This window comes from Manis javanica, chromosome 4, assembly GCF_040802235.1.
Source record: "Manis javanica isolate MJ-LG chromosome 4, MJ_LKY, whole genome shotgun sequence".
Lineage (NCBI taxonomy): Eukaryota > Metazoa > Chordata > Mammalia > Pholidota > Manidae > Manis > Manis javanica.
The window spans coordinates 128,627,382-128,650,380 of NC_133159.1; the positions used below are offsets into that span (position 1 = coordinate 128,627,382).

The 22,999-nt window shown below is 48.9% G+C and overlaps 1 protein-coding gene across 5 annotated transcripts; it reads right to left on the reverse strand.

Annotated features, from left to right (window-relative positions):
* Positions 1-11,732: 11,732 nt before the first annotated feature.
* Positions 11,733-22,713, reverse strand: ARHGEF15 (Rho guanine nucleotide exchange factor 15). Of its 5 annotated transcripts, none has more exons than XM_017680423.3 (17): positions 22,592-22,710; positions 22,041-22,075; positions 20,050-20,708; positions 19,462-19,794; positions 19,184-19,238; positions 17,930-17,988; positions 17,617-17,828; positions 17,345-17,505; positions 17,058-17,210; positions 16,791-16,920; positions 15,373-15,447; positions 15,180-15,272; positions 14,937-15,097; positions 14,692-14,844; positions 14,454-14,536; positions 14,237-14,341; positions 11,733-13,473 (listed from the first exon to the last, which is right to left on the reverse strand). In XM_017680423.3, the coding sequence occupies exons 3-17, from the start codon at positions 20,657-20,659 to the stop codon at positions 13,322-13,324; spliced, it is 2,535 nt and encodes an 844-aa protein (XP_017535912.1). In that variant the 5' UTR covers positions 20,660-20,708; positions 22,041-22,075; positions 22,592-22,710; the 3' UTR covers positions 11,733-13,321. The 5 variants fall into 5 exon arrangements, with proteins under 5 accessions (XP_017535912.1, XP_017535913.1, XP_017535914.1 ...); XM_017680424.3 differs by having other exon boundaries at positions 22,028-22,075; positions 22,592-22,702; XM_017680425.3 differs by lacking the exon at positions 22,041-22,075 and having other exon boundaries at positions 22,592-22,713.
* Positions 22,714-22,999: the final 286 nt, after the last annotated feature.

The following is a 22,999-nucleotide window of genomic DNA, read 5'->3' on the forward strand; positions in this document are numbered from 1 at the left end:
AAGAACAACCTATTCAGCAAGATAGGGCCCCTAACTGCCATGGAATAGTCCTGGGGGTCAGTTGAGTGGGGGAGGGGCCCAAGGTTTCAACTCAAGCTCTCTTGAAACCCTGCTTATCAGGCCCCAGCTCAGAACTGTGGATTGATGCCTGCCTTACCTAAGACCCTGAGACCTCTGAGGGTCTCCTTTTCTCCTCCCATGTCCTCTGCCCTAACCGCAATCCCAAATGCTCACTGACAGAGCAGGAGGACAGAGCTTGTCCTCAGGAAACCTCTACCTCCAAAAAGACATTTGGACAATGGATCAATGACCAAAGAAAAACAGAGATAAGCAATATATGGAGACAAATGACAAGAATAATTCAACAATGCAAAATCTGTGGGACGCAGAGAAGGCTGTGCTAAGACAGAAGAGTATTGCAATACAGGCCTACCTCAGGAAAGAAGAACAATCCCATATGAACAGTCTAAACTCACAATTAATGAAACTAGAAAAAGTAGAACAAATGAGGCCCAAAGTCAGTAGAAGGAGGGACAAAATAAAGATTAGAGCAGAAATAAATAAAATCAAGAAGAATAAAACAATAGAATGAATCAATGAAAGCAGGAGCTGGTTCTTCTAGAAAATAAGCAAAATAGATAAACCCCTAGCCAGACTTATCAAGAAAAAAAGAGAGTCTACACGCATAAACAGAATCAGAAATGAGAAAGGAAAAATCACTACGAACACCACAAATACAAAGAATTATGAGAGAGTATAAATGGATAACCTAGAACAAATGGAAAACTTTCTAGAAAAATACAACCTTGCAAGGCTGACTCAGGAAGACACAGAAAATCTGAATAGACCAAGTACCAGCAATGAAACTGAATTGGTAATCAAACAACTACCTAAGAAAAAAACTTCTGGACCAGATGGTTTCACTGATGAATTTTATCAAATGTTTAGTGAAGACTTAATATCCATCCTCCTTAAAATTTTCCAAAAAGTAGAAGAGGAGGGAATACTCCCAAACTCATTCTATGAGGCCAGCATCACTCTAATACCAAAACCAGGCAAAGACACCACAAAAAAAAGAAAATTGCAGACCAATATCCCTGATGAACATAGATGAAAAAATACTCAACAAAATATTAGCAAATCAAATTCAAAAATACATCAAAAAGATTATGCATCATGATCAAGTAGGATTTATTCCAGGGATGCAAAGTTGGTACAACATTCAAAAATCCATCAACATCATCCACCACATTAACAAAAAGAAGGAGAAAAACCACATGATCATCTCCATAGATGCTGAAAAACCATTCAAAAAAATTCAACATCCCTTCACGATAAAAACTCTCAACAAAATAGGTATAAAGAGCAAGCACCTCAATATAATAAAGGCCATATATGACAAACCCACAGCCAACATCATACTTAACAGAAAGAAGCTGAAAGCTTTTCCTTTAAGATTGGGAACAAGACAAGGATGCCCACTCTCTCTACTTTTATTCAACATAGTTCTGGAGGTTCTAGACAGGGCAATAAGACAACACAAAGAAATAAAAGGCATCCAGATTGGCAAGGAAGAAGTTAAGCTGTCCCTGTTTGCAGATGACATGATATTGTGCATAAAAAACCCTAAAGAATCCACTCCAAAATAACTAGATCTAATATCTGAATTCAGCAAAGTTGCAGGATACAAAATTAATACACAGAAATCTGTTGCATTTCTATACACTAATGATGAACAAGCAGAGAGAGAAATCAGGAAAACAACTCCATTCACAGTTGCATCAAAAAGAATAAAATACCTAGGAATAAACCTAACCAAGGAAATGAAAGACTTATACTCTGAAAACTACAAGACACTCATGAAAGAAATTAGAGAAGATCCCAATAAATGGAAACACATTCTATGCTCATGGATAGGAAGAATTAATATTGTCAAAATGGCCATCCTGCCTAAAGCAATCTACAGATTCAATGCAATCCCTATCAAAATACCAACAGTATTCTTTAATGAACTAGAGAAAATAGTTCTAAAATCCATATGGAACCAAAAAAGACCCTGAACAGCCAAAGCAATCCTGAGAAGGAAGAATAAAGCAGGGGGATTACACTCCCCAACTTCAAGCTCTACTACAAAGCCACAGTAATCAAGACAATTTGGTACTGGCACAAGAACAGACCCATAGACCAATGGAACAGACTACAGAGCCCAGATATAAACCCAAGCATATATGGTCAATTAATATACGATAAAGGAGCCATGGACATATAATGGGGAAATGACAGCCTCTTCAACAACTGATGCTGGCAAAACTGGACAGCTACGTGCAAGAGAATGAAATTGGATTATTGTCTATCCCCATACTCAAAAGTAAACTTGAAATGGATCAAAGACCTGAATGTAAGTCATGAAACCATAAAACTCTTAGAAGAAAATATAGGCAAAAATCTCTTGAATGTAAACATGAGCAACTTTTCCCTGAACATATCTCCTTGGGCAAGGGAAACAAAATCAGAAATGAACACATGGGACTACATCAAGCTAAAAAGCTTCTGTATGGCAAAGGAAACCATCAACAGAACAAAAAGGCACCCTACAGTATGGGAGAATATATTTGTAAATGACATATCCAACAAGGGGTTAATATCCAAAATATATAAAGAACTCACATGACTCAACAACCAAAAAGCAAATAACCTAATTAACAAATGGGCAGAGGAGCTGAACAGACAGTTCTCCAAAGAAGAAATTCAGATGGCCAACAGGCAATGAGAAGATGCTCCACATCGCTAATTATCAGGGAAATGCAAATTAAAACCACAATGAGATATCACCTCACACCAGTTAGGATGGCCAACATCGAAAAGAGTAGGAACAACAAATGCTGGCGAGGATGTGGAGAAAGGGGAACCCTCCTACACTGCTGGTGGGAATGTAAACAAGTTCAACAATTGTGGAAAGCAATATGGAGGTTCCTCAAAAAACTAAAAATGGAAATACCATTTGTCCGGGGAATTCCACTCCTAGGAATTTACCCAAAGAAAACAACTTCTCAGATTCAAAAAGACAAATACACCCCTATGTTTATTGCAGCACTATTTACAATAGCCAAGATATAGAAGCAACCCAAGGGTCCATCAGTAGATGAATGGATAAAGAAGAGATGGTACATATACACAATGGAATACTATTCAGCCATAAGAAAGAAACAAATCCTACCATTTGCAACAACATAGATGGAGCTAGAGGGTATTACACTCAGTGAAATAAGTCAGGCAGAGAAAGACAAATACCAAATGATTTCCCTCATTTGTGGAGTATAACAACGAAGCAAAACTGAAGGAACAAAACAGCAGCAGACTCACAGACTCCAAGAAGGGACTAGTGGTTACCAAATGGGAGGGGTTGGGGAGCACAGGTGGGGAGGGAGGGAGAAGGGTTCAGGGTCCAAACCCTGGATTGAGGGTATTATGATTAGTACACATGGTATGGGAGCTCATGGAGAATACAGTGTAGCACAGAGAAGACAAGTAGGGACTCTGTGGCATCTTACTATACTGATGGACAGTGACTGCAATGGGGTATGGGGGGGACTCAATACTAAGGGTGAATGTACTAACCACATTGTTTTTTTGTGAAACCTTCATAAGAGTATATATCAATGACACCTTAATAAAAAAAATTAAACATCAAAAAAAAAAGACATTCAGAAATGAATGGTGTCATCAACCTTCTCACCACTGCCCCCAGCCCCTCACCTCTCTCCCTCCTCTACTTGTCTACACTTGCCATTCCAGCCCCCTTCTTTCTATCAGCACCAGAAGGAAGAGGATATAGCATGAGGAGGGTGTGGCACATAATCTGAGAATTTTCTCACCTCCTTTTAAGTTATATGAAAATAAATCTGAGTCACCCATTGCAGCCTGATCATAGTGGCTTGCAGACCTCAGACCCCTGCAATTCTCATGAGGAGAGAGCCCCATTGAAAATCATTTCTGTTAAAACAATGAACACAGGGATGTCATGTACAGCATGGGGTTTATAGTTAATAATACTGTACTGCATGTGAAATTTGCTAAAAGAGTAGATCTTAAAAGTACTCATCTGTATGGTGACAGATTTTAATTATATTTATTGTAGTGATCATTTTGCAATGTATACACACATTGAATCATTATTTTATACATGAGACTAATATAATGTTTTATGTCAATTATACCTCAATTTAAAAAAAGAAGAAAATACAAAAACTTGGAAATTATTTAATGCCATCGAAGAAAATTTATCAAGGTATTCAAATGTCCCAATAGGATTTACTCTGTAAAAATAAACTTCAAGATAAAAACTTTTCAATATTCACTCTATGATTATGATTAACTGTTTATATTATAAATAGTTGGAATAAAAGCAGTGAGGTCAAATGGCCCTCACTCCTCTAAGGTACCTTTCTGTTCTGACAGACTGTGTTTGAGGTCATCTTGCAGGGTAATTAGAAGACAGTTCAGAAATTTTAGGGTCTATCCTTTCACTTGATGCATAAATTTCTTGGCATACCTGACAATCATTAACATGAAGTCTGATAAAAATTCTCTAGTGATTGGTAACTTGCTTCCTCAAAATGTAGCCTGTATCAGAACGCACAATGCTGTGAACTGGTCTTTCTTGCTCTTTAAGCTCCTAATACTCAAGATGAGGAGCCTTCAAATGTGCTAAGGAACTTGGCCCTGCCTGTTATGAAATGCACCTTTGGACCTCTTCAAGGTAAGTAAAATTCTAGATTTTATTGGCATAACGTACTAAAATGATGATTGGTCCGAGAATTAATGAAAGTTCATAAATTGTATCTGTTACAAATCACTTATGATGTACATTTATTTACAGCAAACTTATTGGTGTTTCCTTCCTCCTTTCCCATCTTACATGGGCTTTTCATTTCCAAGAATTAAAAAACATCAGTGTATCTCCAGGTGCTTAAAATAGACAACTTCATATGCTTGTCTTCCTCTTGTGGTGTCTGCTTTTAAATGATCTAAAAATTTCCTAACACTAAATAAAATGCAAGGTTTCTTTTTGTTTGCTTTGTTATTCTTCTGGTCTGGGAAACCCCAAGGCTATTAATAAACATCCAGTACTCAACCCCAAAGTCTCTCACTGGCTACCTGTCCATGGAATACCTAAACCCTTGAAGACTACAGGCATGGGAGAGTCTCACCTCCAGGTGGGAGCTGGGACCCGACACCACCATGCAATGCTTTTTCCTTCTCAAGGCAAATGCATGAGATTAATACATTGTAATTATTGACTATTGACTACAGCTCTTAAGAAGTGATCCAGGATTTGTGTGCACCTTTCCAGATCATAGGCTACCTATATGCACCATGAGGGAAGAGCATGACATGTCTGAAAAGACCCTTTTAGAAGTTATTATTTGTTTAGTCTTCACATGTGGCTTGCTTCTTATGTTTCCTTAAAGAATAAAAGATTTCCCTTAAGTGTCCCACATGAGGTAGAAAGGCAGAGGTGGGATGTTCCATATGCCCACAATTTCTGCCATAGGAAAAGTAATCTCCCCCTCCTTTTCTCCTCCTCTCATCTTGGAATGAGTGTCAGGTCAGCATTACAGAAACTTTGCTGTAAGGTACAGTCCACCTCTGTCATCTGAGGAAGAAGCACCAGCCTTAGGGTGCCAATTGGCCAAAACCATTTAGACAATTGAAGAATCCCACTGCCCAACAGAGGGCTAGAAGTGATGCTTCAGATAAGGGAAAAGGGCCTATGAAATCTATGACAGGCCTCTTGTGGTCCTGAAATTACCATTTCATTGCAATAAAAATCAATGACAGGGCAGACAGATCCAGAAAAGGAGGAAGCCCTGAGTCTAGCAAGAATGCACAGAGACCGTCTGCCTGTAACCTTCATTTTACTGCCCAGGCTGAAGAACTACCCTGAGCCTGGGTCTAGAGAGCTCAGAAGCATTTTCTCTCAGGGAGGGAATTGACTCATTCCTGAAGTTTCTTTTTATTCATAGTTGGGGTGAGAAGAAATGAAGTAGACAGAGAAAAAGTGGTGAGAACCAGTGAGGAGTACTGACAGGTGTTGGGAAAATGTTAATTAAATCCAAAACACATTTCCTGAACCTGCACTAAGGGTCCAAACCAAAAGGAGAATGGAATGGAGAAAAAGGAAGACAAGGCCGATTAGGGAAACAGAGGGAGGAAAAACATAGAGGAGGAGGGCTTGCACACTGTAGGGGGCAGAGTCTGGCCTTGGGAGTAGGAGCAAAGACTGATTTTTCATGAAGCTAATAAAGTTTAAACTTCAGGGCCCTCATTTGCATTGGCCTCTTTCAGGGCTCCCTTGGAGAGCCCTAAGTATGTGTTCACATGTGCGTATGTTTCTATAAAATTTGCAAGTCTGAACACAGTTGATTACCCTTTCCAGTCCCACTTCTACTTCCCCCCCGCCCCCGCCCCCACCATGTCCTAGAGCACAGGAGGAGCCTTAGGCACTTTGGGATCCAGCCAAAGGAAGTTGAGTTAAGGACACATTTAGTCTGCATTTATTGGTGTTAAAAAACAAAATTCAACCAAGTAAATTTGAAGATAACCATCTAATTGACTTTATTAAATGATTCATGAATCAGGCAGTATCCCTGCTAGCAAGTAGAGAGATGTTCTAACATATTACAGGAAAGGAAGGTTTTTAAAGACAGAGTATTTAGAAAGGAAGGAATTTATTGGTAAGGAATGCATCATTTAGAAAAGACTGATCTCCTAAGGAGGAAGGGTCTCCTGAAGGCATTACCTCCAGAAATTTCCAGTTTGACTGGTTAAAGGTTATATTTCTGGGAGTGCTGAAACTTCAGTCAGTCTAAGTATTAAGTCTTGGTTTACTGGCACAGGGCCATTAATGTAAGTGACTCTTTAGGTCTGTGGTTTTCTTTTCAACATTGGATAGGGTAGGCTGACTTCTAAATTGGCCCCCAGTGATTCCCAAATGTTGATATTTATTTCCTTATGTAATCCCTTTTTGAATAAGCTGGATTTAGTGATTTGGTCCTGATGAATGGTTAAAGTGATATGATATCACTTATGTGATTAGGTTATACATGATCCTGACTTTCATCCTGCTAGCAAACTCCTTCTATATCCTTCTCAGTTTGCACTCTGATAAGCAAGCTGCCATGTGAGAGAGGCCCATATGGCAAGGAACTGAGGGAGGCCAACAACCAATAGCTATTGAGGAACTGAGGCCCTCAGTTCAGTAACAGGCAAGGAACTAAATGCAGCTAACAAGTGCCAAATAAGTATGGAAGTAGTTTCTTCCTCAACTGAGTCTTCAGATGAGATCAACACCTTGATTGCATCCTCATGAAAGACCCTGCAGCAGCAGACCCAGCTAAGCCATACCTGAATTACTGACCACAGAAACTGTAGGCTAACAAATGTTTGTTTCTTTAAGATGCTAAACTTGGGAATAATTTATTACACAAAAATAGTAACTTATACAACACAATATGATAATGTGTCTGAGTCACTTCTGTATATAACTATTGCTAATTGTCTTGTGCAAGAATGGTTTCTAGGAATACTAACATCTACTCTGCTGATCACCCACTATGATCCCCTACTACTGTAAAATAAAAGTACAGGATAAGAAGTGGTGATCAGCACAAGAAATATGTGGATAATGGAGAAGAAACAAAATCAAGATAACCACAGCTAGAAGCAATTTGTAGGAAATTCTTTCAATCAGTGGACATGAAAAATTAGAAATGGGAGGCTTCCATTTTTATTGATCACTAGTTAAAATTGACATTCTCACCTGTCAATAATATCTTCAACAATGTATCATCTATAATTTAAAAAGGAGTATATGCTTTTTTATGGTGATCACATAAATTAGAATTTATCAGCATTCCCGTGTTTGTAGGGTACAAATTTGTAGCTGGCCTACAAAATGGCAAGTATATCTATGTAGAGTGAAACTTCACGTATAAGAATGTTTTTTGGGCATATGTGAAGCATCTTGTCCCAACAAAGTCCAGCAGTTCCAAGAGAAATGGACACAAAATTGCCTACATTAGAGAAAATCAACCCAGAAAAAAACAAGTTTACCAGCATAAACTTGTAAATCTCCTACATAAATTAATCTGTAATCCAATGTAGGGAATAATGAAAATATTCTGGGATTATTTGATAATTCAATGAAGAGCAGGTTATATAAACAAAAGCATTGAAAAATTACATTTCTTGATTTGGCACAAAATTCATGTCGTTAGAATGAGGAAATCTGTGAAAAAGCTGGTTCATGAGTATGGTCAATACAAAAAGCATTTAAAATTAGCAACTGCATATGAAAACTTGAAACTGTAAGAGATCATATGTGAAAATTGATAGATGCTTTCCCAAATTTGACAACATTCCAAAGTGATTTATTACTTATCATTATAAATAAAAACTCACTTTCATACCCAATTTTGAATTCATATTTTCTGTTTTTTCTTAAAAAGGGCCCCACAAAACCTGGATTCAACCCCAACCCCTTCCTCCAGAGGGCAGCTTCAGATTTCCAAAGGTAGAAGTGGGAAACGGCTTTGGCAGTGGAAGGGAGGTTGATTCCTGAGGGCTGAAGGTAGGAGAGTAAGCAGCCTAGTGCAAGGGAGAAAAATCGGGGGCAGGTGGGAAATGTGATGAGAATTCAGAAGTCAGTGATTGGGATGATGGGCAGTTAGTTTAAGCATTAAGGCAAGGCTGAGTTTCCCAAAAGCAGAGGTGCTTGTAGGGACCAATGGAAAAAGCCAAACCCACCCCTCCGACGCTCAGAAGCTGAGCACGGAGGTGATCCAGTTCGGTCAGAATCAGATCCAAAGCTAAACGCCGGCCCGGGATCTCAGGAAGGCGAGGGCAACAGCAGAGTAGGTGGGGGTGGGGGCGGGGGAAGAGGAGGGGGTCAGTAGAGAAGGACCCGCAACGCTGGGAGGAGGTGTCGACGCGCGGTCGACTGCAAACCAGGAGCCTACGCCTCAACTTCTTAAAGGATTCCTCAGTAGGGGCGAGTCACCCACTGGCTGCCTTGCTTGAGAGGTGAGCTCTGAGAACCCGGAGACTGACCTCGTCCAAAGCACGTGCCAAAGCCCTCAGCAGGAAGCTCTCCACGCTCAGTACCTCTGAGGGCTCAGACGCTGGAATTTATTTACAGCCAGGCGAGGGTCTGGGCCCTGGCTGGGGGTGGAACCAATCACAGAGCGCGGAGCCAAAGCGGGTACTGGCCACGCCCCAAGGGGAGGAGCGTCGGACAGGGTTGGAGCAAAACCGCCTGGAGAGCTAGGGCTTTGCCCCTCTCATTCTAGCCCAAGGCGCTCTCGCCTGCGGCTGGACGGTGGAGAGTCGATAGTTTGGGCTGGGGTGCGCCAGGGAGCGAGGTTCGGGACGGCCTTCGTGGGTTCACCAAGCTGGTGGAGGAGACGCACTCCTGCACCAGAATGGTGTGCATGCCTGACGAACTGGCCAGTGGCCAATCGTGAGAACAGGAACTCGCCGACACCCATGTACCTGAAGAGGCAGGAGAGTCCTGTGAGGAAGGAGTGGGGAGAGACGCTTGCAGAGATGGACAGAGAGCCAGGCTGAAGGGCTCTAGAGAGGACATCAGGAAGTGGGCTGCAGGGGTCAGAAGGACTAGGGGAGCGGAGAGAGCTAGTGAGAAGGCTGTGGGGTCAAAGGGGCTCCTCTCATCCACCTGTTGCCTGTGGTCATGATTCCATCCACCCCTCAGCCCACCAGCAATAAAGGCCAGGATAATGCTGACACAGAGGCCATTGAAAGGCCAACACAAAGAAAGGTCAGTGCCCTGTCCTATCTGCATTATGACTCCCCATATATGGAGGCCACAAATGGGAGGAACAGGGCTGTGGGTGGAGACAACACATAGGACTCAGAGAGAGAGAGACTCTCAACAGGGACCCAGCTTCCCTATTCTGTCCCCCAGGCACCTCCCCCAGGCCTGGGACACACCTGGGCTTTTCCTAAACCTGTGTAAATGTTCATTTCTTCCACCTCCCCAGCACTATAGAATGTGAAGGAATGGGGCAATGGCAGCTCCAGGACTCCCCACGCAAGTCAGTGAAGATTTCTGCCACCTGGGACATTTGTACTGACCCCTAATGCCCACACCACCATGTCTGGAATGCCAGACAGGGCAACACTGAGACTTCTCCTCCCATGGACCCCCCCACCTCATCCACAAGGAAATTGCAGAAGGCAATCCAGAGGGGCAGTAAGGGCGAGGAGCAACACAGAATGGAGAGGGTGGTGAACACCAGCAGGAGGTTGGACACAGGTATGGCAGAGGGCGCACAGGAGAGGGAGGGAGACCATTTAGAATGAGCCAAGCTCCCTACTGCCGCCTGCCCCGCTCTACCAACCTCTTCATTATTCCCTTTCCTCTGTCTTCCTTACCCCAGCCCCATCCCTTCGCCCATCTGCCTTCTCCATATTCGCAGTGGTCCTCATTCCCCCACACCCACCCACTTCCCATATAGCAGAAAGCAGAGCCCTCCAGGACTGCACAGACACACCCAGGTCATCCCAGAATGAAAAGGGGCCTCTAAAATAACAGAAATATGACAGTTCCCTTCCCTCCCTGTCTTCTTGGTCCCTTACGGAATATGCAGTTGTACTTTATATGCCTTTATGTCCCCAAGACGACTCTTATCTGGTCTCCATGTCCCCATTATCCCAGCAGTAGAACCTCTGAATGGGAGCATGGGGGCTTCCTTAGCAGCAGGGCTCAGGGAGGGAGGGGGTGAGGAGCTGGGAGGGAGCGTAACATGGGACCCATGTGTAGCTTTGCCTCTGCCTCTGGATGTCCATCTGTCTGTCCCTGAGTTTCTCCGAGGAAGAGGGAAGCTTAGTGGAGAGGAGCTCCCCCCACCAGGAAGCTTGAGGGAGCACGCACACCAGCTTCCTCCCATGACCGCTACCTTCTCTTCCCGGAGGTTGAGCCCTTTGTTGCCACTGAGGGGCTCCCTGCCCAGACTCCCAGGGCTGCTTCCTTCTTGTCATTTGGGTCTCAGCTCAAATGTCACCTCTTTCGAGGCCTTGCCCAAAGTCAGACACACACACACACACTTGGGCACACAAGCATTCTGTATCACAGAGCCTGCTGTATTTTCCTCATAGTACCCACTGCTGCCTCATTTTATCTCACTAATTTGTTTACTTGGTAATTGTCCCCCTCCATCTCCCTCAGAATGCAGGCTCCCTGGGAGCAAGGCCCTTGTCTTTTTCACCTCTATATCCCCAGTGCCTGGCACATAGAAGGCACTCAATTAATAGGTGTGGAAGTAAATTGAAGTAAACAGAGATGCTTGGCTGGTCAGTAAAAGATCTTTGTGGCTGACTGACTGTCCTTTTTGTCCTTCTCGCTGTATCTTCATCCCCTGCTGGAGCCCCAGCCATACCAGCCCCTACCCTGTCCTCTTCCCCAACCTGCAGTGTCTCTCTGCTCCAGCACTGGCAAACCCACCCCCACCCCCACCCCCACCACTGCTGCCACCTTAGATCCCTCAGCAGCCGTGAGTGCGCCCACAAACTTGGGCCTTGTACCTGGTCTCTCAGCCCCAGTTCCCAGAAGAACTGACCCCTGCTCTCAATCCTTTTCCAACCAGGCCCATTCCCTAATAGAGCCACATTTGGAAACCTGTGCTCCTTTAAGCACGCACTGCCCTGCAGAGCCTCAATCAACTCCACCAACATTTATTGAGGGTTTCTCATTTGCCTGGCACTGTGCTTGGTGAATCCCCAAAGTCATGGCGCACAGGAGAGGGAGGGAGACTCTGGAACCAAATGCCAGGGCCTTTCCCCCTCCGAAGCTTGCCAGGGTCCTTGCATCTCCTGTGGTCAGCATGGCAGCTTCTGTCCTGGGCAGGTTGCCATCCATGAGCTGAAGAGAAGGTGTGATGGCCTAGCTCAGGGAAGGCCTGGGCTGGGCCTGGGCTGCCACTTGCCAGCAGCTGTCTCCTCCACTCTGTCTCCGTCCCTCTCCTCCTTCTGGCTTCGTGGCTTCTCCTTTGGGGGCATTTTCTCATCTGGAAACAGATGCTCCAGATGGGGTTGAGCAGCAGCACTGGCTCTCTTCTCTCCCCACTGCTTGACCCAGTGTTTTAGCGAGAGGACCAGGGTGAAGACAAGAAAGCCCAGAAGGTTCACCAGCTGGCCTGTGATCCACGGCTCCTGTTTCCTCACCCAAATCTGGGACCCAGAGCAGGTCTGAAGCCCAAGGTTAAGGCTGGATGACTGGTTATAGTTCAGGTTGGAGGATCTGTAGGCAGGGATTATAGAGGCCAAGCTTTGGGCAGCAGAAGGGCCTGCAGGTTTCAGGGGGTCTCAGCCCCTAGTTATTGGCCATCTTCAGTCCCTTTGGCTCCTCTGCCAGGTTGTTTGGCTGCTCCGTAACATCACCCTCCAACCATCATGGAACACTGGCCTCCAAAGGACCCAGAAGCCAGGCTCCTCATCCCAGCTCTGGCCTCTGGCTGCCAAGCCACATTCTCCTCTGGAGCTTAGACCTAGTGTCTTTCTTGGAGAGAACAGGAAAAATATGGGGGAAGTGGGGGTGGGGAGAAATGAGCACTCAATCATCTGGGGAGGGGGTAAGACCACACACACACACCATGTTCAGCAGAATCGCCTTCCCTGATGCGTACACAGACACACACATTCACGCACATGTATGTGCACATGCGCACACACGGATTCTCTCAGACACACACACTGGATTCTTCTAGAAGCAAGCAAGTGGCTTGAGAGGGCAGAGGAGGCACCCCAGGAATAGAATCTAACACTTCCTAGACTCAAGGGGCAGGATGGTGGTTGCTACAGAACCAAGCAAGGCCACTGCTGGTCTCCTAGGCCCAGATCACCATCTTCTTTGGCTGGATGGGCCCCTGCTCATCATTGTTGGCTATTCTATCCTAGGACTTTATCTCCAATGCAGCCCTTTTGCAACTTTGTTTACCTTGTTTCCCCTTCCTTGACATGAGCACAGCAGGGATACTCACTGGCCAGGGCTCAGCCAGCTCAGTATCCACTGGCTGTTCCGCACTAAGCCTCTGTTTCCATTGGCAACCCACTCAAGCCAACCTCATTCTCCCTCCTGCGTGGGCGTGGAGGACTCCGTTTTCACCGGCTGCCCTATCCTGAAGCTTGGTCCCTATTGGTTGCCACTAGAGGTAGCGTTTCAACTGACAGCGAATCCAAAGGATGGATGGCCTTTGTCCTCTTGGTGCCAGATGTCAAAACCTGTGCCTACCCCCAACCTGCTTTAGGGTGGGGGGGCACTGGGGGAGCCTGGAGAGGGCTCAACAGCGTCGAGGAGCCTCTGGTGCTGGCGAAGGTGCTTCCTCCTTTCGTGTTCCCCTGTGACTTCACACACCAATTGGGCAGGGAAGGCCCCAGGAAGCCCCTTCAGCCAGCCTGGGGAAAGAGAGACAGGGTCCCAAGTGCAGCTAGGGCAGAGGACAGGTTACAAGGGAAAGAAGGCTCAATAGGGAGTAATGTCAGAGGGCTATGGTGGGTGTAGGAATGAGTGGGAAGCCTGGAGCACTGGTAGAAAGGCCATTAGTAGGGGAGGCAATAGCAGCAGGAGAGAGGGTCATAGTCACTCCTCTGTCAAGCCCTGCAGTGGCTGCTCGTTTCACTCAGAGTGACAGTGGAGTCCTTACAGGGACCTCCAAGGACCTGTGTGATCTGGTCCCCATTACCTCTATGACCTCATCTCTTCCCTCCCCTTTCCTCACTTCCTCTGGCCACACTGGCCTCCTTCCTGGTCCCCGAACACACCGCCTGCAGGGCCTGGCCACTGACTCCTGCCTCCATCTGGGACACTGTTCTCCCAGATACCGAATTTGTAAATTCCTCACTTCAGTCAAGTCGCTGCTCACATGGTGCCTCCTCACGGACCTCAACAACCCTATTTTAAATTGTAACCGCACCCAAACCTGGGACTCCTGATCTCCTTGACTTTGCCCCACTTGTGTTTTCCCACAGCACTAATGGCCTTCAGACACACTGTATAATTCACTTATTTATCCTTTTTGTTCTTTATTGTTCTCCTCTACTAGAATGTATGCTCCTTTGGGGCAAGAATGAGTGTTTGGTTCAAAATGCCTAGAATAGCTGGCAGCACCTCATAGATGGTTAATAAATAGCTATTGAATAAATGAGTAGAATCTCTCACCTTCAGGGCCCTTGTGCAGGTGCCTGGGGGGAGCCCTGGACTCTAGACTCCGTCCCTCGCTCTTGACTGGCACAGAAGACTCTGAGCACAGTTCCTGGGAACAGTCTGTTTGCGGGTGGGTGACATTACAGCAGGATCAAGGCTCTTTTTAGCTTCTCCCCCATATTGCCCTTAAGACTCACTTTTCCCTCCCTCCTGATCTCTAGGGGATACTCACCACAGTCATCATAGAGGGTGTCTGAGGAGCAGGGCAGGGGGCCTGGGGTAGGGAATGCTCCCAGCCAGCGCTGCATGTCTGATCTGGTGGGGATATGGGGAGGGGTCACAGTTGGCCCAGGAGATCCTCCTAGAAATTAGGGGCTGTGGAGGAGAGAATTTGGGGAAGAAGGATGTGGGGGGCTCTGAGAGGACAGGCAGGGATCCCAAGGGTATTTTCTGAAAGAGACGCAACTCACAGGGATGAAGCTTGGAGTAGCCTGTGGGTGGGGCGGCCTTGGTGGTTGCTGAGAAGGGAGAGGCGGAATGTCGGGGGCCCAGATGGGTCTGGAACCTGCTGGGCCTGGACCAGGGAGCGATGGGCGTAGTCCAGAACCTGTAGCCGCTGCCCACTGCCCAGGGAAGAGGAAGTTCAGAGGCAGAGCAGGGATCTGGCTGAACTCCTCGCCACCCCAGCCTGGGCTCCCTCCCTCCTGAGACCCACCTCTTGGGCTGAGTGATGAGCAGCAGGTCACTGAAGAGCAACAGGCAGAGGGGAGTGAAGCGGGGGCGGGAGGTGAAGAGCACGCCCCCCCTCCGGCATCCTAACTCGGTCAGCTCCCCCTGCAGCTCCAGGCGCCTCGACCAGGAGACCAGGGGCAGGGCCTGCGGGGAAGCAGGGAGGAGGTTCTGGCTTGTTGCAGCACCATGGGGAAGGGGAAGAGGGGGAATCTGGGCAGGGACTAACCTTGACTTTGTGGAAGCGCAACCTCTGGGTGAGCCGGATCAGCTCCTCAGTCTGCTTCATGCGCCCCACCTCGGCGCTGCACCGCTCAATGATCTGGGAGAGGCGGAGCTGAGTCTCCACCCTACTCTCTTCGGTCCCTTCCATCTCCACACCGCATCATCCCCACCCCAGCCTCCGCGTCCCTCCTGCCCACCTTGCTGACAGCACCCAGGGCTCTCTGGGCATTCTCCTGACGGCTGGACCCTTCCTCGGTCTGGCACAGGATATTCTGGGGACAAGGAGGAAGGGTGATGGGGGCCCCTGCTCTGCGGCCCTGGGATTCTGAGGGACAGCAGCTCAGAGGACTGGCTTGACAAAATGCTCAGTTTGGGGTACACAGGGCTGAAGGCCCAGCCTCAGCAAGACTGAGAGACCTCACCACTCACCGCCTGCATAACCCTGAGCAAGTCGTGTTACCTCTCTGAGCCGCATTTTTCCCCATCTTTAAAAGGGCGACCAATAAATAACATTGTTGTGAGGATTCGGTGAAGTAGTGTACATAAAGTACTTAGCGTAGTGCTTGACACATAGTAGATACTGAAAAGAGGGTCACTGTTATTTTGGTCATCATTAACCACAACTACTGGTGCCAACAGTACAGAAGAGTGGTTAAGAATACGTGGATTTATATTTTGTCTATCGATCATTATCTGTATGATCTAGGGTGAGTTATTTAACCTATCTGTGCCTCAGTTTCACCATCTATAAAGTGGGGTCACTCATTCCTACCCTCATACAGTTGTTGGTAAGGTCAAACAGGTATATAGCTCTTGGGACCATACCTAGAACAGAGCACTCAATAGCTGTTTAGCTATTATGGCTGATTATTGTGTTGTCTACACTGGGGATATATAAAGCTGAATAAGATATAAAGAAGCTGATAATCTAGCTTGGGACTCTTCATACTGAGATCCCCACACTGGGTGACCTGGTTTAGGGAGAAATCTCTATTTTGCAGTAGAGTATTTCTTAACCTTTTTGTCCCCAGTATCACTCCATTAAGGAGCACTTTTATGCATATTTTTCCTAATTGTACCCCCCACCATGAAATTTTAATACCATGTATTTCTATCTATAGAAAATGTTATGTCTATTTATGTACCATGGTCCACTGGAGTATACAACCACCATTGGAATGTCTAAGGTTTTTCATCCCCAAAAGAACCAATTCTTGCCTCTTTGGCAATGGGGGATATCATCCCCATCAGGAAGGCATGCAGTGGAAGACTGCAGCTAGAGTAGACCTCAGAGATCACTCACCACATTCCCCAGAAACCCAGACAGAGGAAGGGACTTGCCCAAGGTCACTCAGCCTGTAAGTGGCAGAGCTAAGTCTAGAACTCAGGATTCTAAGCAGGAGCTCTTTTCCAGCATCTAGACTACTCCTTGAGACATTTGGGCGGCTCCAGGTGGGACTTGGTGGGTCCTGGTTTGAAAGGCCCAGGAGTCCTGATTTAGGGGAAGCCTGTGTTTGCCGTAGAGTGGGAAATGGTGATGGCCCGGCAGAGGCCCCTGGGAAGAGTTCTCCAATGAGGCTGGTGGGGCAGGAAAAGCCCCACACCAGGACAGTACCTGCAGCAGCATGCGGAGCCTAGTGATGCGCTGAAAGGGCAGCAGCAGGAAGGAGGGTAGTGGAAGCCGCTCACACTTCGGGAGGCTCTGCAGCCGACGCAACTCGGTGGAAAAGCGCATGTTCGTGTCCCTGCAGAAGCAGGCCCAGGTGGCTGGGCTGGCATCCACTTCAAGGCCCAAACCCCAGCCTGCCCTGCCCTGGACACCAACCCTGCTCCCCAGCACCCCCCAACACGTGTGACGTGGCCCCACCTCCAGTACACTCACATAAGGCGGCTGTAGGTCTCCTCCTGATACTGCTGGTTCCGCACGTAGTCCACGTACACTGAGAAGGGACCCACAGCATGGGCATGCACCACGTCACACAGGTCACTGATGTGGGGGGAAGAGCGCACTCGGGACAGTAACGTCCCTAGAAACCTGAAGATGTGGGGAAACAAGCAATGGACAGGGAGCAGAGGGCCAGAGAAGAGCTGGGCACTAACGAAGGACCCGGGACGGGCAGAAAGCTAAGGGATACTCAGCAGCCCAAGGCCTGGCAGAACCCCACTGACCGTTCGCTGACTCCCTGGACTCGCTGCACATTGGAGAAGAGGGTGTGGTGATCCCGGGGGGTGAGTGTGTCCCGGAGAGCCTGGCTCTGCACAAAGGTGTCAGTCAGCAGGCGCAGAGAGCGCAGGTAGGAGGCCTCCGATGTCACTACCTCGAACAGGCTCTGAGGAGGAATAACAGGGCAGTGGTGGAAAGCCCAGCTCCCAGCCAGCCCAGGACCCGGGTCCCATGCTCTTCCCCTACGCCTGCCCGGCCTGATCCCTGCTGCACCCACCTCCTGCATGCGTCTCTCCTGGGGGCCGAGGGTGTCTAGGAGGCCACTGGCTCGAACAGCAGGAAGCTCCTGCCACAGAGTATTGCGGGGTCCAGGGGGCCGTGCAAAGGTGGGAGCTTCTCCAGGATTAGTTGGAGAAGGAACCCCATCCTCACTGACCCCCCACAGCTCCTCTGACAGCACAGCTGCTCGGTATGTCTGGTACAGGGGCTCTGGAGAGCAGACGTAGTGCATCAGTGAAGTACAGTGCCCCAGAACCCTTCCCCACAGCTTGGTGGTCACAGGAGGGACCCCCAGGTCCAGAAGCGCTCACCATCCTGCAGGGGCAGCTCCCAGTTCTGCTCCCTCAGCTCCTCCAGCCCCTCATCCTCCCTGTAAGGAGAGAAAAGGAAGGAGTCCCCGAGAGCGACCACTGTTGCACACCTCCAGGGGTTGCTGTTAAGTTCATAGTATAAGAGGTGCACAGCCCGCGTGCAGGGACCTGGCCAACCTTAGAGTTGTGGTTTGGTTGTTCTGTTTTTAATGAGCCTGTTGTATGTGAAGCTCTGTATTAAGTGGGCCCCATCCATTCCTGTGATCTCAATTACTGTCCCAGAGACTTCCACGCCTCTATCTCCAGGTCTGTCATGTAGCACCCACTGTCTGGAATGTCCTATGTGTGCCTCAGTGAAACTCAGTGTGATCAAACCGAACTCTTACACCTCCCCCTCTGCTCCAGTCATGAGCACCACCACACACCCATTCACCCAAGCTACAAAACTCCAGGAGAATAAACACCAGTAAATGCTTGTTAAATAAATGAATGGGCTTGTATTAACTCTGATAACAGTGATGAATCCAGAGTGACTAGCCAACCCAGATAACACAGAAGAGATAGTCTTGGTTTTCAAATGGATTTTCAGACAATAATTGTAGCAAAGGCTCAAGATGGGGGAACTAAAACAGAGAATTTATTGTGGACCCACTCTTTAACAACATTACATTATAACAAATCTATAAAGTACAGTTGACCCTTGAATAATGTGGGTTTGAACTGTGCTGGTCCACTTACATGTGCTTCTTTTTTTCCAATAAACATACTGGAAAATTTTTTGGAGATATGTGGCAATTTGAAAAAAAAATGTCTTTGCTCTAGCTTACTTTATTGTAAGAATACAGTATTTATATAAAATACATATGGCATACAAATAGGTGCTAATCAACTGTGCATGTTATTGGTAAGGCTTCCGGTCAACAGTAAGCTATTAGTAGTTAACTTTTGTGTAGTTGAAAGTACACGCAGATTTTTGACCTGGGGTACGGCACCCCTAACCCCCGAGTTGTTCAAGGGTCAACTGCAGTTGGTAAATTTACCCCCATTTCACAGATGAGGACGTTAAGACCCAAAAAGGTTAAGTGACTTGTACAGGTTCATACAGCTGATAAGGGACAGAACTGGGATCAGAAACCAGGGATGCTTCTCTTTAGAGTCCTAGTCCTTCACTCCACATCTGTGGAGGTGAGATTTCGCTGGACCTGAAGGTTAAGTCAGCCCTAGGGTAGGAGTGAGGGTGGGGGTGTTTGGTACCTGCCCTCCATGGCTGCGGGAAGAGCATCCTGAGGAGCCTCATCAGGACAGGCCCCTGAAGAGGAAACTCAGAGTGAGAACAAACCCCCAGGCTCCCCAGGCCAGGACTCCTGACTCTTGCCCCACAGAGACTGTTACAACTCCCATCAGTCCCAGAGCAGCAGCTAGTGGAGGAACAAAAAGCCCAGGGCCGTTGGGGGTTGTAGTTCATTGGTTTTTAGACTCCACCTCCACCCCTTCCTTTCCAGCCCGGAGGTCCACTCCCCCAGGCCCTGTACCTGTTTGGATTCCATCTTCAGAGGGCAGATCGAGATCTGGCTGTGGGGAGTCCCCAGAGCTGAGGGCATCCTGCTTGACCCGAGTTGGTTTGGGCGGTTTTAGGGGAGGCAGGAGTTTGCACTCAGCAGTGGAGCGATAGGATGTCAGGACAACTGGGGGGTGACGGACACTTGGGGGGCCAGGCCGGGAGCGGGAGGTCCGCAGTGGGGAGGCCCGGCAGGGGGCCCTAGGGCCATCTTCGTAGCCCCCCACCGGTACCCATCGGAGCTCTAAGCCAGGCCGAGCTACATGGCACACACAGGGGCAGCAGGCAGGGCAGGCCAGGGCAGCATCTATGGGAGACAGAGGTGTCCAAAGGAGAGGGCCTTTAGGGCCCGTACCCACAGTGCCCAGGCCTCAACCCTCCCCTTAACCTGCCCAGCAGTGAAAAGATGGAGGTCCAGCCCATGCATTTATCTCCTCCACCCTGATGCTCTTCAAAACCCCAGAAATATGGAAACCAGGTTTTCCAAACATGAAATCCTCTTTTGAAAAGCACCCAGTCATAAAGCATTGAGCATTGGATTGAGCCTCCCCCCACCGTTCACCTGGAGTGCCGTTCTCCTGGGACCCACTCCCAGCCAGATTGGCCTGGGAAGTCTCTCTCTCCTCATCCACATCCATGTCCCCTTGGGAACAGGGCTCCTGGTCATCTGCAGCCTGTACCCTACCTTCAGCCCCCCACTCGAACCTGCCAGCCAATCTCCGTACAGTGCCTGGGGCCGAGGCAGAGCCATCCTGGGCTGGGACCTGGGCCGTGGGTAGCAGGGGCAGAGGTGTGCACGGTGACCCAGAGGGTTTGGGTGGGGGTGCTGGGGACCGGGGAGCAGGTTCTGAAGAGATGGAGAGCCGGGACCCTGGGCTGAGGGTGCTAGAAGGTGAATCTGGGAAAGTCTGGGAGTCAACGCTGGCTTTAGAAGCTGGGGGGGGCAGAAGGGCAGGGGGCTTGAGAGATGAGGCTGGGGGTTCCCAGAAGATAGGGGTGCACATGGGGGTTGGTGCATCGTTGGAGCTGAGGGGAGATTCTTGTGGAGAGGAGCCGTTGTGGTGGGGCCCTGGGGACTGGGCTGCTCTGGGACGAGAAGGGGGGCGGGGGCGGATGATCCGAGGGGGCTTTAGGGTAGGGGGTGTTGCTGCAGGGAGGGACTGGGCCGACATCTTCCTCTGAGCTCTTCAAAGGAGTGGGATGCTCTGCTGGAGTCATTCCCTGAGGGAGTGGGAAGGAGAAAGAGAGACCCTTAGTGCGAGCCCCAACCCTGTGAGTAGACTGCCCTGACTCTGGAACCACGACGGAAGGCCGGTGCACTTCCTCTCCTTCCTTCTGATTTCCACTAATTTCTCTTGACCTCACCCCTCCTCCGACCATTCCCTGGGGCCCCCCACGCCCTCCAGGCAGCCTGTCTAGGCCCTCCCAGCCTCCATTTCTCTCAGTCATCTGGCTTCTGCTGCCACAATCAGGCCAAAAGAGACAGAGAGGGTGAGATACAGGTGCCTAGGTAGAGACCCAGGTTGGGGTGGGGGAGGTGGGGCAGTATGCAAGAGACCTGCATCAGAAAGGGAAATATGGCCTGCTGGTATGACCACTAAGATCTACCTGATGAAGGACGTGTTTTGTGTCTGTACGTGTGTTATGGAGCCATGTGTGTGCTATTTCTAGTGCTTTATGAGCGGAGCATTGTATGGTGTTTCCAGAGTATATATGTTATGTGGAGGTATGCAGAGGGAGAGTGGAGAACAGAGTGAGGTGTGCGGTGTGTGAGATGGGGGTGTGAGGTGTATCTAGGCGGTATGTGCTGTCTGTGTGAGGCGCATGTGCAGTGTGTGTGTCTGTCCACGCGTGCGTCTGGGCTGTGAGGGATGCATCACTATTTCCCTGCTCCAGCAGGCCCTCCGCCCCCCATTTCCCAGTTCCTCTCTCCGGACTCTCCCTTTCCGGAGTATTTTTAGTCTCCTTTTCCTGCCATGAAGATTCCTGGAGCCTCTGACCCCAAGAGACCAAGAGGCCCAGGGCATGGTCCCTCCTGCCCCATCCTCAGCCCTGCCTGACCCCCGACTACCATCTGGTCACAAAAAGGGCCCTAGTAGAAGCCTGGGTCCTGCCAGGATGCCAGGAGACCAGAATGAAGGTGAGGATCAGGAGGCCATGACACCCGGGCATGGGCTTCACTTCCTCCCTCAGGGAAGGAGGCTGCAATCCTGAGGAGGCAGAAGGGTCAGAATTGAGAGACGCAGACGCGCCCAAACTCCCTTTGGGAGTCAGCAGTAGAGTTAGATCAGACCCCGCCAGGTCCCAGATGGGGATCCTGAGCAATGATGCAAGTGGGGGCTGGGGGCTGTAGGCTGTGCATCCTGCTGCCCAGCAGCCTCTGTGCCCTGGCAGGAAAGGTGACCCAGGCAGTGGCCTTGCCGGATGGCCAGCTCCTCCCCAGCCTTGACCCCCTCAGAGAGCCATCCCCGCATCAGGTACCTGCAGCTATTCCCTTTCCCACCTCCCACTAAGGCTCTCACAGGGACCCAGGGACTCACCACAAACACTCACCCTTGAGTCCTCTCCACTCTCAGTCACCTCCCAGGCTGAGTGAGTAGGGGCAGGAAACAGGAATCAGATCCTGCTCCCAACCGGACACCACCCCCGCCCCTCCCACCCTCCAGCCAAACCACATAACACTCCACATGCGCCCAACTGGGGCTCTGGAAGATGTGAGGGACCCTGTATCTTATATTCCGGAGGCTGAAACTCAGGTGTGGAAATGGGCTCTTCTGTATGTATGTTGTGCGGGCATCGCTGTGTGGACAGGGGACTTGCAGGGGCTGTGTATGGACTGGAGTGGGGTGAGGATGGGGTGGCAATGGCACAGGGCTGCGCTGGCGGTAGGGCACTGGTGTCTAGACAAATCTGTATCAGCTAAGGGATGGTGTGTATGCCTCCGCGTCCCGTCTATCTCTTCCACACCTCACAGGATAGCCTGTCTTTTTAGCTTCCAACGTGTTCTTCTGGGTGTGAGTCAGCCCACTATTTCACACCAAGGGACTCTCTCCCCACCCAGGTTTCCCTCTCCCTAATTCTGCAGTAATGCCCCCTGATTTTACCTTTAGCTTTTTGGATGCAGTTCCTATTTTCAGTCTGTTCTGACCACCCCTTGGAGCAAGGAGTATGAGGCCAGGTCTCCCAGTATCTCTGATCCTGTGTTTTGGGGGCAGGAACTGAGGGCCCAGATTGAGATCTCCACAGAGGAAGCCAGTTCCTCAGCCCCACCCAGCCATTGTGTCAGGCCTGCGTGTGCGTGTGTGTGCGCGTGTGCGTGCGTGTGTGTGTGTGTGTGTGTGTGTCTGCAGAGGAGGGAGAGAAGGGCCAGGGCGGGGCTAGTGGGTGGGGAGATGGGGATGTGGGGAGGACCCTGAGAGCTGTCTCCTCTCAGGTGGGTGTGATGTTTGTGGGACCTCCGCCTGCTCACTGTTCTTAGTCCCTGTCTGTCTCGGTCCCAGCCCCTGACTCTC

Bases quoted from the DNA above. Each gene is read 5' to 3' on its own strand.
- ARHGEF15 (XM_017680425.3), bottom strand. From the start codon at position 20,659: ATGTCGGCCCAGTCCCTCCCTGCAGCAACACCCCCTACCCTAAAGCCC. The intron at 19,795-20,049 runs GTGAACGGTGGG...TGTCTCCCATAG, and splicing joins CCAGGAGAACGGCACTCCAG to ATGCTGCCCTGGCCTGCCCT. The intron at 14,537-14,691 runs GTGAGTTGCGTC...TATCCCCACCAG, and splicing joins CTACTCCAAGCTTCATCCCT to ATCAGACATGCAGCGCTGGC.